Source organism: Battus philenor, unplaced genomic scaffold (assembly GCF_028537555.1).
Source record: "Battus philenor isolate CCGP_79_NKW_IND1 unplaced genomic scaffold, ilBatPhil1.0.hap1 SCAF_9, whole genome shotgun sequence".
Taxonomy (NCBI): Eukaryota; Metazoa; Arthropoda; class Insecta; order Lepidoptera; family Papilionidae; genus Battus; species Battus philenor.
This window is the reverse complement of record NW_027181759.1, coordinates 2622990-2636429: the sequence shown is the minus strand read 5'-3', so window position 1 is coordinate 2636429 and position 13440 is coordinate 2622990. Positions and strand designations below refer to the sequence as shown.

General features: G+C 32.8%; 1 protein-coding gene across 1 annotated transcript in view; it reads right to left on the bottom strand.

The window, feature by feature from the left end:
- Positions 1-10515, bottom strand: part of LOC137932264 (uncharacterized) — a 112145-nt gene extending 101630 nt beyond the window's left edge. Inside the window, exons 1-2 of the mRNA XM_068775867.1 lie at positions 10456-10515; positions 9515-9635 (exon numbers count right to left, since the gene is read on the bottom strand). Of these exons, the coding sequence (XP_068631968.1) occupies positions 9515-9635; positions 10456-10515 (181 nt within the window). The remainder of the gene's footprint in view (positions 1-9514; positions 9636-10455) is intronic.
- Between the last annotated feature and the right edge of the window lie 2925 nt (positions 10516-13440).

Here is a 13440-nt window from a genome sequence, read left to right as displayed (position 1 = left end):
TCCGGTAATGCACAAATACTTACTACAGTTTTACATAGCATTGCATTTGATCGGGGCTAACTCTCCGGTAATGCACAAATACTTACTACAGTTTTACATAGCATTGCATTTGATCGGGGCTAACTCTCCGGTAATGCACAAATACTTACTACAGTCTTACATAGCATTGCATTTGATCGGGGCTAACTCTCCGGTAATGCACAAATACTACAGTTTTCATAGCACTGCATTTGACCAGGGCTACCCTCCAGTAATGCACAGATACTCACAACAGTTTTACATAACAATGCATTTGATCGAGGCTTCGTTCCGGTAATGCACAAATACTTACGACACTCGTACGTCACTCGTTCGATAGCCATCGAAGTGATAAGTTGTCTAACAAAAACTAGACTAGTTATAAACTATACTAGTTGGCCTATAAGAGTATTTAAAGTAGAATAAAAGTGTTTACTGTACTAATATTTACTATTGGATATAATACAATTAGCGACATCTAGAACCAAATAAAGAAACTTTGTGCATTAATGTACGAGCAACATACGCGGTGAATTAAAAGTAAAGAAAAAATTGTATATAATCAAAACTACATTCATTCTTACCGGCTGTAAGAGAATAGAGTCTTAACCTCTAAAGTAATAAAGATTAAATATAAGACGAACTTCTCTCCCCGGCAGCGAACGGTAAATTCATATTCCAACTTCAACACAGTTGTCATAACTTTAAAAATTTTCAGCTTAGTTGCGCATGAGAAGATTTAAAAAGTTGCAACCGTAAGTTTCATACCGCAAAGTAGAGTTACAGAGAGTTTATGATAAAGAATTCGTATCAAAACCTCTAGGTAATGTTCCGTTTGCAAAGTCCATAGACATTTTTGATTATAGGTTAGTTAGTTATGGTATCAATGCGGAGCACATCTACACTGTTTATTTATTTTTGATTCAAATAGTATACCTTAATACATAAGTTATTATTAATCATTTACAATTTTAAACATTAATATCTATAAACTAAAAGACCTATAGAAAGGTCGTTGAGTAGCGACTACGAACCTTTTTTGTCAAAGTATATGTAATGTCCCTTTAATAGACAATTTAATAATTTACATGCAATTTTAATATAAGTAGTAAGATACCACCGACTCGGAATGATAAGACAAGAGTCTGCCAGAAACTCAAGCTACTCTTTTTGAATAAAATTCAATAATGTTTGATAGATATATTACAATATAAACAGTGTAAACGTCAAAAGATCAAGTTCCACACGTTTCGATGAACTAAAAACTATTGAATGTATATTACAAGATATCTTCTTTTTATTTTTGTCGATAGACGCCCACTGCAAGACACAGGTGTCCCAAAAAGATTCTCACTATAATTGATCTTGTTATTATATCTTATTATTATCCAGCTACTATTTGTGACTTTAACTTTGTCGTCTACCCACCTAGTGGTATCCGTACTACGCCGCGTCTATTGCTTTATGGTCGCCACTAGAACCTCTCGGCCCCAAGGAACATTGGTTGCATGAGCTATGAACAATTTTAGATTAACTCAGTGCCCTGAATCCTTCTGAAGATCTCGTCATTTATGATTCGATTTCGCAGCAAAACTCTAAGCATATTTTTCCATAGCTCTTTAGGTGACTTTATTATTAGTATATTTTTAATTTCATAATTTAAAACTAATATACACTAAATATATGTAAGACTAATTTTTTGATAGTCTAAAGTGAATCTAAAAATCTCAGATAAGACAAAACTAATTAATACATTACTCTTCCCTAAAGTGCTTTTAATATAGCACTAAACGGACCAGATTAACAAGACGCGGCCGCTACGGTGATTATGGCAAAGGATAGCTATACTGAAGGGTCATTTCCCTCACCCGTGTATAAACATATAATCTTCCATCTAATGACTTTTATCTACGTCGCATATATATTTAAACTAGGTGCGGATTTGATTTTAAATGCAGATAATGTATGTCATTAGTAAAATTGGTATCCTTTGCGGTCCAAAATGAATTTGATATTGAAATATATAAAGTTTCGCTATATGACAGTATTAATTTCTTTATAACTTAATGTTTAATTTTGGATATATACAGGTTGATTGGGTATAGATATTAACACTTCAATAGGGCTAATGCATAGCTCATTTGCTGACAAATCAGTTATGCATTTACCCCTTTAAATCTTTTACAACTGTATCCAATTAACTTGCATGTATTAAGGACAATAATGACAACTTTATTTATTTCCACACTCCACTTTTGTCCTTCTTAAGATGTTTCATTTCTATTGTCCTTCTCATTCTCTTCTATTTCTTCTTCTTTTGATCCCTTATTACCTTTCATACATCGCCTACCCTGGTTCGTCTTTTATCCAAAATACAGTAACAAATCTGAATTTTTATTTTTAATCTTTATATTACAATTTTTATATTTATTTTGTATCATTAACTATTATTTTACTCTTATTTTTCATATTTTGTTTATAATCTCTCTTTTATTGATTTACTTCTTTTTTAATTTTATTACTGTTCCGATTATCTCCTGAAGTACTCCAGAAAGATTGACATCCTACCTCTTAACTAACTAGTGAGGCGATGTTACTTTCTTCTATCCTTTTCTGCAACCGAAACTGGCAATGTTTCTGTATATGTGGCAGGACCGCGAAAACTTAACTCGTCATCTTCAATTTAGCTGCTGATCATAGATCTTTATCATAGATTAGTTATAGAACTGATTGGAAGCGGTCTGCACCAGCGTATTTCGAGTACCATTACAAGATCTGTCTACTTGGTACTTGGTACTGCTACTTGTCTCTATCTGGTACGTGGTCTCCAATCCACAACATTTAGGTCTTTAGTGAGGTAATTTTGGTGTATGGACATATTTTGTGACCAGCTGATGATTAAATATTATTTTTTTAGTGTTGTGGGCAACCCCATAAATGTCGTAAATTTAAGAATAAGAAGAATGACATAAGAACGTCAGTGCGACAACGAAAAAATAAGCATCGGTCGAATTATTTGCGTTCTGCGAATATTATAATTATTAATTGCATCACTCCACAATCTCCACAGTGTAAATGTATATTTGGAAGTCTTATTTAACGGTTTTAACATCGAGGCCTCGGCAATAAGAAGAAAGTTGTCGTTTAAACTGCAAGAGCCCTCGTATCCCAATAAATAAATTTCTAAGGAAACTGTGTTGTATGGTAGTGTATTATTATCACAAAAATTACAATCATAACATCGAAAAAGCTCACATCGCATTCGTTAAAGAAACAATACTCCATTTATTTCTCCAACATTTATTGATGTCTTCGGTTAGGATTATATGACCGGTAAGTATAAGAATGATCGTGTAGCGTATTCCTAGGCAATGCTTATATAAATATGAAAATCCAATTTAGTTCCCAAAGAAATAACGATGTAATGACATCTACTATAAGAAACAGTTCGAATCTCCCATGTGCTCATCCATTACTCGTTTCGTTTACAAAAAACATTGAACTCCTTCAACGAACACCGCAGTGTAATAAGAATAGCAAATTCGCTACGTGTAGTAAAACATTGTTAGTATAACACTCTAGAAGCATAGTATAAAAAGTAACCGCAAAAACTGAAGTCTGGCACGTCGTATGCTGCCTGTATCGCTTCGAAACAGAGAGTATAAAAAGACCAACTCTGTATTACCCTAACAACTGGAAACGCGCCAGAAATTTGGCCCAGTTCTACGTGACCGTATTTTAATTCAATATTGAAATATAAAAAGCTTATAACGAAAGCTAGTTTGTATTTGGTTTAGTGGCTCACGAATTCTTTTCTTGGATATAACTGGCTGTATCATATCTTGCCCGTTTCTCACTATATTATTGAGTACAATATCAAATATCATAACGCCAAAGAAAGAAATTTTGTAAACGTTGAAATAGTGGTGGACTAACGTTCTTAGCTATAGTTTGTAAGTTACTTGATCACCGTTTGAAGACAGGTTCATCATTACCATGACAGCCGATAAATACCCATTGCAAGGCATGAACTTTCCCCAATGATGATGAATGAAAATTATGAAATAATACATTTATACTAAGCTATTTATTAGTCAATATAACAAGTAAAATAAAGATCCCATTATATTTATTAATAAGTTCGTAATAAATACGAAAATTTCCAAAAAAATTATGGAAGTCACTTAAAATAAAACTTTCTGTTTATATATTACGATTGTGACGCCAAAACTTCTTAATTTGGTACACGTCCAATTTATCTTTTGCGTATACTTTCTGAGCCCAATACTGGCCGAAACTTTTATAAAACGGTTATGAATTTCATTTACGACTTTCGAAATATAAAATCGAATAAAATGAAAAAAAGAACTGTTTGAGATGCGGTTTTAAAATTTCATTTCTTTAGTATTTATTAATTAATAATATTGAACATAGATGGCGCCACTTGCGAAAACAATTTTAAAACATTAAATAATATTTATTTACTAAAAATAATGGAATTTCAATTGTGTTGGGAGTTTTCGTATAAATATGATATTCTTCGTTCTTTTACGCAGTTCTGTTTTGACACTACTGGTAAGAAATATATACAAAAGTACCAAGTCAAGTTATTAGTTTTGTAAGTATTTATATTGGACTGTCTATGCAATTATGTTTCGAGTACTGGCTCGAAAAACTTACATCCTAACTTGCTACGGCAGAACATTTGGCTTGTTACTGCTACTGATGGACTTTTTGCGCAGATATCTTTTAGTGCTACTAGAAAGTGAGACACATCTTCATCTACTAGGTGAAGTCATTTGCCTCACAGTTGAGCTAATAAATCTTATATGCAGTTATATTTTTAGAATTGCTGGGAAGAAATATTAGGAGAACCGGAAAGTAATGAAGCTTTCTTAAGTTAAATTCACAATTCTACATTTTTAACAAGTTTTTATTTCTAATATATTAATAAGTTACCAAATGACAATCAAATATCGTCATGCGCATTACTTTCTGGTCCCCCTAATACATATGTCTGAATATACTACGTGTAGTTATTTATCTTATTGAACTGGAAAAAAATACATCAATACAAAAAGGTCAGTAAAAACGTATTTTTTAGGATCTTTTGCAATAAGGCAAGGTAAAACCAGAGAAGTCAAAAACAAAGTTAAAGACCCACAAATGACTGAAAAACCCCAGAATGTCGAAAAGGATGAGCATCAACAAGCATATTAGAGTTATTAAGATTGCCCATGTGATAGCTAACATCGGTTCAAAGACTATTCTATAAAATATGTCTACAGTATAAATTACAAACAAAATTCATTTGTCAAACATAGGTACTCATATGTTACTGCAGATAAATGATCATATACCAATATAAACATATGGCGTTAATTAACAAATAAGCAATGTGGTTTAAACTTAAATCTCGTCGGTATTTTGACAAATTAAAACCGTATAAACCGTATCAATGAATTGTTTGAATAATTTAATTAACATATGTTAATAATCAACTGCAGATATGAAAAAAAATATCATACAATCTGTCGCTAACATAGATTATTTAAACCAGAAGATGTGAAAAAACAAATGTCGCGATCTTCAAAATGTTTATAATACAGATCCTGAGCAGTATGAGGTTTTAGCTAGCTATGTAGCACTAAAGTTAACATAATCACATACATATAAGATTACAGCTTTTTCATGATTACCAGACAAAAGTGAATAACTATTTATATATGTATTATATGGTTCTCAAAATCAACCTAAATGCAATAACAGCGGTCACACCAATGATGGCGTTGGAATTCAAATCATCGTTCGAATTTGAATTAGGGTAATGTCGCGTATAGACTTCACATAAGAATTCGTTTTAATTTGCATCTTTTAAATTCTTTTTATTTAAAGAACATTTTCATAAACTGGGAATGCAGTCAGAAACACTCGCAAAACAGAGAGTCACGTCACTTATTCGATCGTTTAAAAACCACTCTGGAACTTAAAGTATACTTTATTTTGCATGGCGGATCCACTTATTGTGAGGCTTTTTGAAAGGCATTTAAGAAACACGAGTATAGAGCGATACCGCGTGGCTCTTAAAAAAGTTGTTGCTGAAACACTAAGGGGTCACGGGCGCCGCTCGTTGCAAATGATCTCTTAAAACGAACCTTTTAGATAAGGGTAGACGAAGAAAACTAAAATGTGCATTTTACACAGATTAAATATAAACATTACTTAAAAATATACGTTTTTTTTAATTCATATTCACGTCCACTGTTTCATAAATTATTATTGATATTGGACATAAAATACATTATAGCAAAAACTATGGTAGAACTTCTGTGCGAAAGTCATATGTTCGAGAAGTTAATAAAATAAGTCTGAAAGCATTTTAAATTTAGGAATGAGATGATCCATAGAAGAACATATGTAACAGATATAATTCAGCTAATTGGCTAGTTGAAATGACAGTGGACAGACCATAAAGCATACAGAACGAATGAATGCTGGAGTATTCAGGATCTTTTTTAATGGTTCCGTTTTTGGAGCCTCTTGTATCCCTACCATATTGTGGACAGGGACTTTTTATTTCAAATAAAGTTTTCAGTTTGTTTTCTTATCACTCTCCTCTTCTGTTCTTCACGATCTCTATTGCTCTCCAACTTCCTTTACATCATTTTCTCTCGTTTTCTTAACATTTATTTGTATTTCATTTACACGCCGCCTCTCTTGCCACTCCTTTTTGGAACATCACAGTACAGTTTCATTATAGATTTTTATTTATTTCTTTTATTATCTCTTTTTGAGTTTTTACAATGTTGTTCAATTTCAGGATTCTTACACTTTTGTTATATTAACTCTTTATTTTCCTCATTTTAATTAATTTTTTATCTTGTTACCTTAATACCTTCCTCCTTTATAATTATTTTGGTAATACGTCAGACAGATGTGGCGACGCTCTTTGTTTCCCATTGATGGATTGGAGATGATGGTGCAGTGGAGAGGGCTCCACCATTCTAACTTACTCTAGCTTTCAGTATACTCTTGCATTTGCCAATGCAAATACCAATTCTAGGCTCTAGAAGCTCTTACACTCTGATTTCCACCAGCAAGTGTAAAATTGATCCACAAGGTGGACCAATGACCTTGTTAGAGGCATCAAAAAGCCTGGATATAGGCCGCTTTCTTCTGGGCTTATTTTAAATCTACAGCAGTAGCCTTTATCTACGTAAGAACATACTGTGACTTAAATTATAAATTTGGTGTTAAGATTGAGGTTTCCCTTATCAGTGAGATTAAGAATAAGGTAATGTGACGCTAATGTGCGAGTCCTGTGAGTAATTTAAATAATTTATATAAAACAAGAAATAGAGAAAAGTAAAATATACTCTGACAAATTTTGAACGACTGGTGAAATTAAACTGTGATATAGATAATAAGGAAGGAAATAATACCAATATTAAATACGTTGAAAACGTAAACGTAGGATCCCGCAGAGAAGGCGATGCACGAAAAGAAAGGTGAGAAAAGGAATGCAAGATACTGTGAAGGGAAAAAAAGAGAAATGAATAGAAGAAACTAAAAAGAAGAAGGATGAGAGAGGAGCTTGAACATAATAATACTAAGTAAAAAATCTGCTTTTCCGTGAACAAGGATATGGTAGGAGAGAACAAGAGGTGGATAAAACATCATGAAAAATATGTCAATTGCTATTTGACCCATAAATGAGCTGTAAGTGTCATATTCAGATGCAGGGGGCTAAGAGTGACCCATCACCATGATTGGTTTACTGCATAACATTGGACACTTCGACGTAAGGGGCCCTGTACAATTACATTGAATTTTGTAACTTAATATCTCTATATATACGACAAGCTGGTAGAGACGCCATGGGTAGACTGGCCACTGGGTAAACTGATGACATAGTCCAGGGTGCTGGAAGTCGCTAGATGCGGGCAGCAGAAGATTAGCCATCGTGGCGTTCTTTGGGAGAGAATGTCTAGAATTGAGCGTATATTGTGATGATCTCTTCTCAAAAAAAAGACTTGACGTTTCGTTAAAATCTTAAATTAATACTAACGATCTAGATATCGCCCACCAGTTTTATTACACGAAATAGGACTAAAGTTAACGATGTCATATAATAAACCATTTTCTCTCACTTTAAAACGATTACATATTATTCATTGAAATTAATTAAATTTTATATTCCGTTATTAAAATTTTATGGAATGTGAAATATTAAATTTCAAAGAGCTCCGAGCGTTCTAACAAAAAAAAAAATAATCTAAAAACAAATGTATTTTATTAAACAGAATATACCATTTCATTAAAAGCTCTTTTGAAAGCTCCTTTGTTTTAAACTCAAATACACTTTGAAACTCTCTTTTGAAACACGTACTTGAAGACTCGTTTTGAATTAAAAAAAAATACCGTTGAATACGGTGTAAATGTAAGTCGTACACAAAGTAGGAACGATCTGAGCGTCTGTTTCATTTCTTTCCACAGTCAACATGTTCCTGTGTATGCGTTTTATTGACTTGCTGTTCTTCTTAATGCACCTGTAAGGGATGTAGAATATCACCATTAATATGATAGACCAGTGGTCGGAAAATGTCTCCAAAGCTGCATGTGATTTAGCCCAAATATCCATCAATAATATTTACTTTAAAAAAAAAATCTTGGTAAGAAAAAAAAATCATAAACTTACAATCAGCTAGCTGTTTTCCTTATCGGTTCTACATATGTATGCGAAAAATCTTTTTTAAATATTATCAAGATTAAACAGAGAAGTTGTCTTATTGATGAGAACTTAAAATTACGTTTAAAATTAAAGGCATCATACAAATCTGACTCTCGAACTTTCCATGCATATACAAGCACATTATTCACAGTAATAAATATTTATTAACTGTCAAATTTACCTTTATTTAGTGTAATAATATTTACTAAATAAGCAGATTTGGCATCCAATTTTTTTACAGTGGTAATCTTCGTATTTGGCTCTTTAATAACTTTGCCGACGACTGCGATAGACAATAGTTTCAAATATACACAAATATAAGTAGACGGTATAAAAGCGTTATTCTTTTTAAATAATCATATCTGTTATACCGTGGGAAATCAACACTAGTATTTTCCCCAGAATGTCCTATTGGATGAATAGTGATTAAAATTTTGGAAAATAATCATAATAAGACACGAGGAGGATTTTTCGTTTTTCCTAGAACTGCCAGATATAAATTTCCGACATAAAAAGAAACAACTTGCATCCAGTATCTTATGACGATTTTGACAAGGTAGTCTGTCTATGTTATGGGCGAAAGTTTTATGCTTGCTTCGTCGCTTCCTCTCCACATCCTTATTGCTCTAGAGGTCATTTTTCTGCCCACTACGCGGTCTCCCACTCTAACTTCAACATTCCGATCCGCTGGATTATCTGACTTACTTTTTTTTCTAATCCCTCCTGTTCCTTTATCTTAATCTGTGACAAAGATGTGTGACTTACGAAATATTATATCCAGCACTTTGTTCTTCATTTTTCTTCTTTCGTACTTCACAATCTCGTATTTCTCTTCTTCTTTCTCTTCCTTCACAATATCTCTCACTCTATAACTCTTGTATACATTCTGTTAACATCGCGTTTTTATTATTAACATTTATATTTTGATTTAATTCTCTTTCGTTTGTCTACAGATCTCATTTCTAATTCGATATGATATATAAACGCATTGGAAAATCATAAAGAGAAATAAGAAGTTAGAGAGACTTTAAATTTCATTGTATATATGACGTCCCCGTCATAAGGATCATAGACAATTATATATTAAGATCATTGACATATCGTATTTAGATCAAAAATCATATATGTGTATATACGTTATGCGGGCTGTATATACGTAATTATTCAACACAACAAAGCCAGTGGACTCTAAGTGAGCGAACGCTTAAATTGTCTCGAGCGCATTTGTAGCGGCGACGTCTAGTGATAAATCGTTCCCGTCATTTGCAACCGGAAAGCTTTTGCGTTGGTTACCGGGCCCCAAGGATTCCATTATTCTAATAAACTTAATTCAGATAAATTATTCGACAACAATATGGTTACGTGTATACAAATCCTTACATTTGTTTTCAATCATTTACAAATTTAATTTCTTTCTGTATTCTCTTCACATCGTTGTTTTGATCATGGATCATGATCCAGTACCTGGAGTAATCTTTGTCTACATTAAGCCCCGGCACATTATCCTATCTTGTGTTATCATAAATATTGGTGTTAAATAATGAAACTACAATATATCTGACAGTTATTATTAGGAAGTGTGACATTCACACCGACACCGACAAGTTATCAAATATATCTATAAGCAGTGTGTTTGTATACACCTTTACAACAGGTTCCTTGATAATGTTCAGAAATCTTCTATTGTTGAATATAAAAAATTAAACCCAAATAACGTTAGTGTGATATGGCACTGCAAGGCTTAACCTTCCTCCAAAGGGCGACATTATGACCGGCCCAGCGACTTCCTGCCACCATAAATGTGACGTCGGTCCAACTAGTGGTCCACCCACACCAAATCTACTGGCTCATGGTGGCCACTCGAGATCCTTTCAGCCCCAACGGCCATCCATTGCACGAGCGATATGCCCCGCCCACCATTTCAGACGAGCAATTCTTCGTGCTACACTGTGATAACTCGGCTGTATGAAAAATAGTAACAGACACGTGATATATACAAAAAATAAAAATAACCTCGGAAAGTATATAAATATAAATTTCGTCTTCGAAAAGTGAACATATACGTGTCCGCATATATAATGAAGTTCCACAAGATATCTCAGAGTATTCTTTTTTAATTTTGATTCTAAAATTAAAAGTGTCTATTTAAATAAATTTTATTGTAGAATTCAAAAGTTTTGTGATGATCGAAATGTGTGGAACTTGATTTGTTGACTAATTTATATAATTGATATTATAAATTACACATGACAAAAATTGTTAAATTTCATTTAAAAAAGGAACAGTTGAATGTCAGGTGGACTCCTTAGCCGATCAGTGTTAAGAGCCGATGATAAGTAACTAATAATAGTGTTAAAATAATCGACGATTCGAAAGCGTATGCGCCTATATTAAAATCAAAATATCTTTAATTTCGAATTTTAAATTTAGAACTTTGCAAATGACTTCAATGTAGAGCTCATCTTGGAATTGGTGCGATCGCATCCTAGCTGTCGCATTACTTATGAAATAGATAATCTTATTGTGTTAAAAAATATATAGCCCCGAAGTTTTTTTTTTTGTTGTTGTCAGCTAAACTCAACTATGATGTCAACAAGATCTATCGAGAGTTAACTAAAAAATTTATGAATATGAGTTTGACTTATCCTTGACTTTTGCTGTCAATACCAGTTGACCACACACTTTTTCATCAACTGGCTTAAAAATTCACTTCTATGCTTCTATACTATACTTTTCGAGAGAGAAAGATTTTTTTTAATCTTGTAAATTTTAGTTATGGAAGTAAAATATTTAGTACAGGACCTAAAGGTCTAAGACGCTGCAGAGGACTATGCCCAGTAGAAGATGTCTTTGGGCTGAAATTATGATGATGATCATCGTTATTGTATTTATAATGTGATTATAAGATGTAAAATTAAGTTTTAAATAAATAAATCAAAATAAGTTTATATTGAGTATAAATGTTATACAGGGCATATTATATTTAGAGTTTTATCAAGTTTTTCCGATCCCAATAGATCTAAAGTATAAAAATTGTTAGATAGAAAAAGCTTTTAGATTCTCGCGTAAGAAAGACACAGGCGGTTCGCTAAGGGAGACACAAATTGGAAAGTATTAAAACAAGGTTTCAAGTTATAGTTTGCTTACTTCCATATTCCTTCAGCCGTCGTAAATGGGTCAAAGAGGTTCTAGCACTTTCAGACGATTTATGCCCCATCTTTTCTATTCAAAAGAAATCTGTGATCTCAAAGATGAAAAATATGAAGAAAACTCAATATCTTTTAAAACTAATTAAATTCAGAACAAAGTTTAAAGTGAAAATTCTGTAGGCTTATCTATAACAACGTGCTCTACATACAGATTGAATTAAAACGTTCCCAGACAGTCTTATTCTTTGAAAGATTTATTCAATCTTTCTAATTACGGTTATAAAGTGGAATTTAATTAAAAATTTGTTTGTCTGCTTTAAGAGGTAATGTCTTGAATGATCATATTTACGAAATTTAAAACGTGAATGCTTACATTACATTAAAAAAAATAAAAATTAAATTTGATAGAAATAAATAATTTCAAATTTTAAAAACAAATAAATCAAAGTTTAAAGAATAAACCGATTTAAAATATATATTGTTTTGTAGCATATTTAACCTCCAATCGAAAATTAATATTTGTACTATCTAATTTAAAACACTTTTAATAAATAAATAAATAATTTCATAAACGAGCGATAATTAGATTTGAAGAATAAAGTTGCCTTTTAATTTATCAGTTATTCTTTCTTTTGGAGGCCTCTGCAAGGCATAGACCTTTCCCTCAAACATCGCCACGAAGACCGATCCTGCGCTACCTGGATCCAGTGATTTCCCGCGACCAAAACTATGTCGTGGTCCCACCTAGTGGGCATCAAAAATTCTTGTAGTTTCTTGTTTTATCGTGGGCTCTTTTCATATCATCCTCCTAAATCATCTGGGAAAGGAGGTGATTCTTTTAATTCATACATTCTGTAATTACGTACAAAGAGCGCTGCATAAATAGTCGCTGGGGCAATGAGATTTTTGAGTTGAGACCACGGAAGGCGCACCGTTGGACGTCGATTATCCAGGTCTACTGATGATCTTCTGAAGGTATGACGCTATATGCAGACCGCTTCCGATTGGTCATATTGGAAATCCTCGAAGGAATTCTTTGTCCAGATATGGACGTTGTACGGTTGAAATTATGATCATATTACATATACACTTTTACACTCTTTTTTTATTATTTTTTTATATGGCCCCTGCTATTGGGGGCCTCTCGTACCCCTAACTTATTGAGATCAGGGACTTTATTATTCAATATTTTTTTTATTATTTACTTTATTAATCACTCTCTTTCACGCGTCACAATATCTTCCATTCTTTACTTTCGTCCTTCACAATATCTTTTGTTTTGCTCTTTTATACCTTCTTTCTTTCCTCGCCTTTCTTCTACTTTTTTTTTACACAAGAGTGTATGTTAAGTAAGAACTTAAAACCATTTTGTCTCAAATTTTCGTTTCTCGATAAGACTACCAATTGGACATTTCTGTTATGCAAGTATGTATATATTTAATAACACATACAAGAAGACCACGACGACCCGGTACGTATATAGACGACGAGGTGTAAGCATCGATCTTATTGGAAATCTTTGTAGCAGACGTATGTCCATAA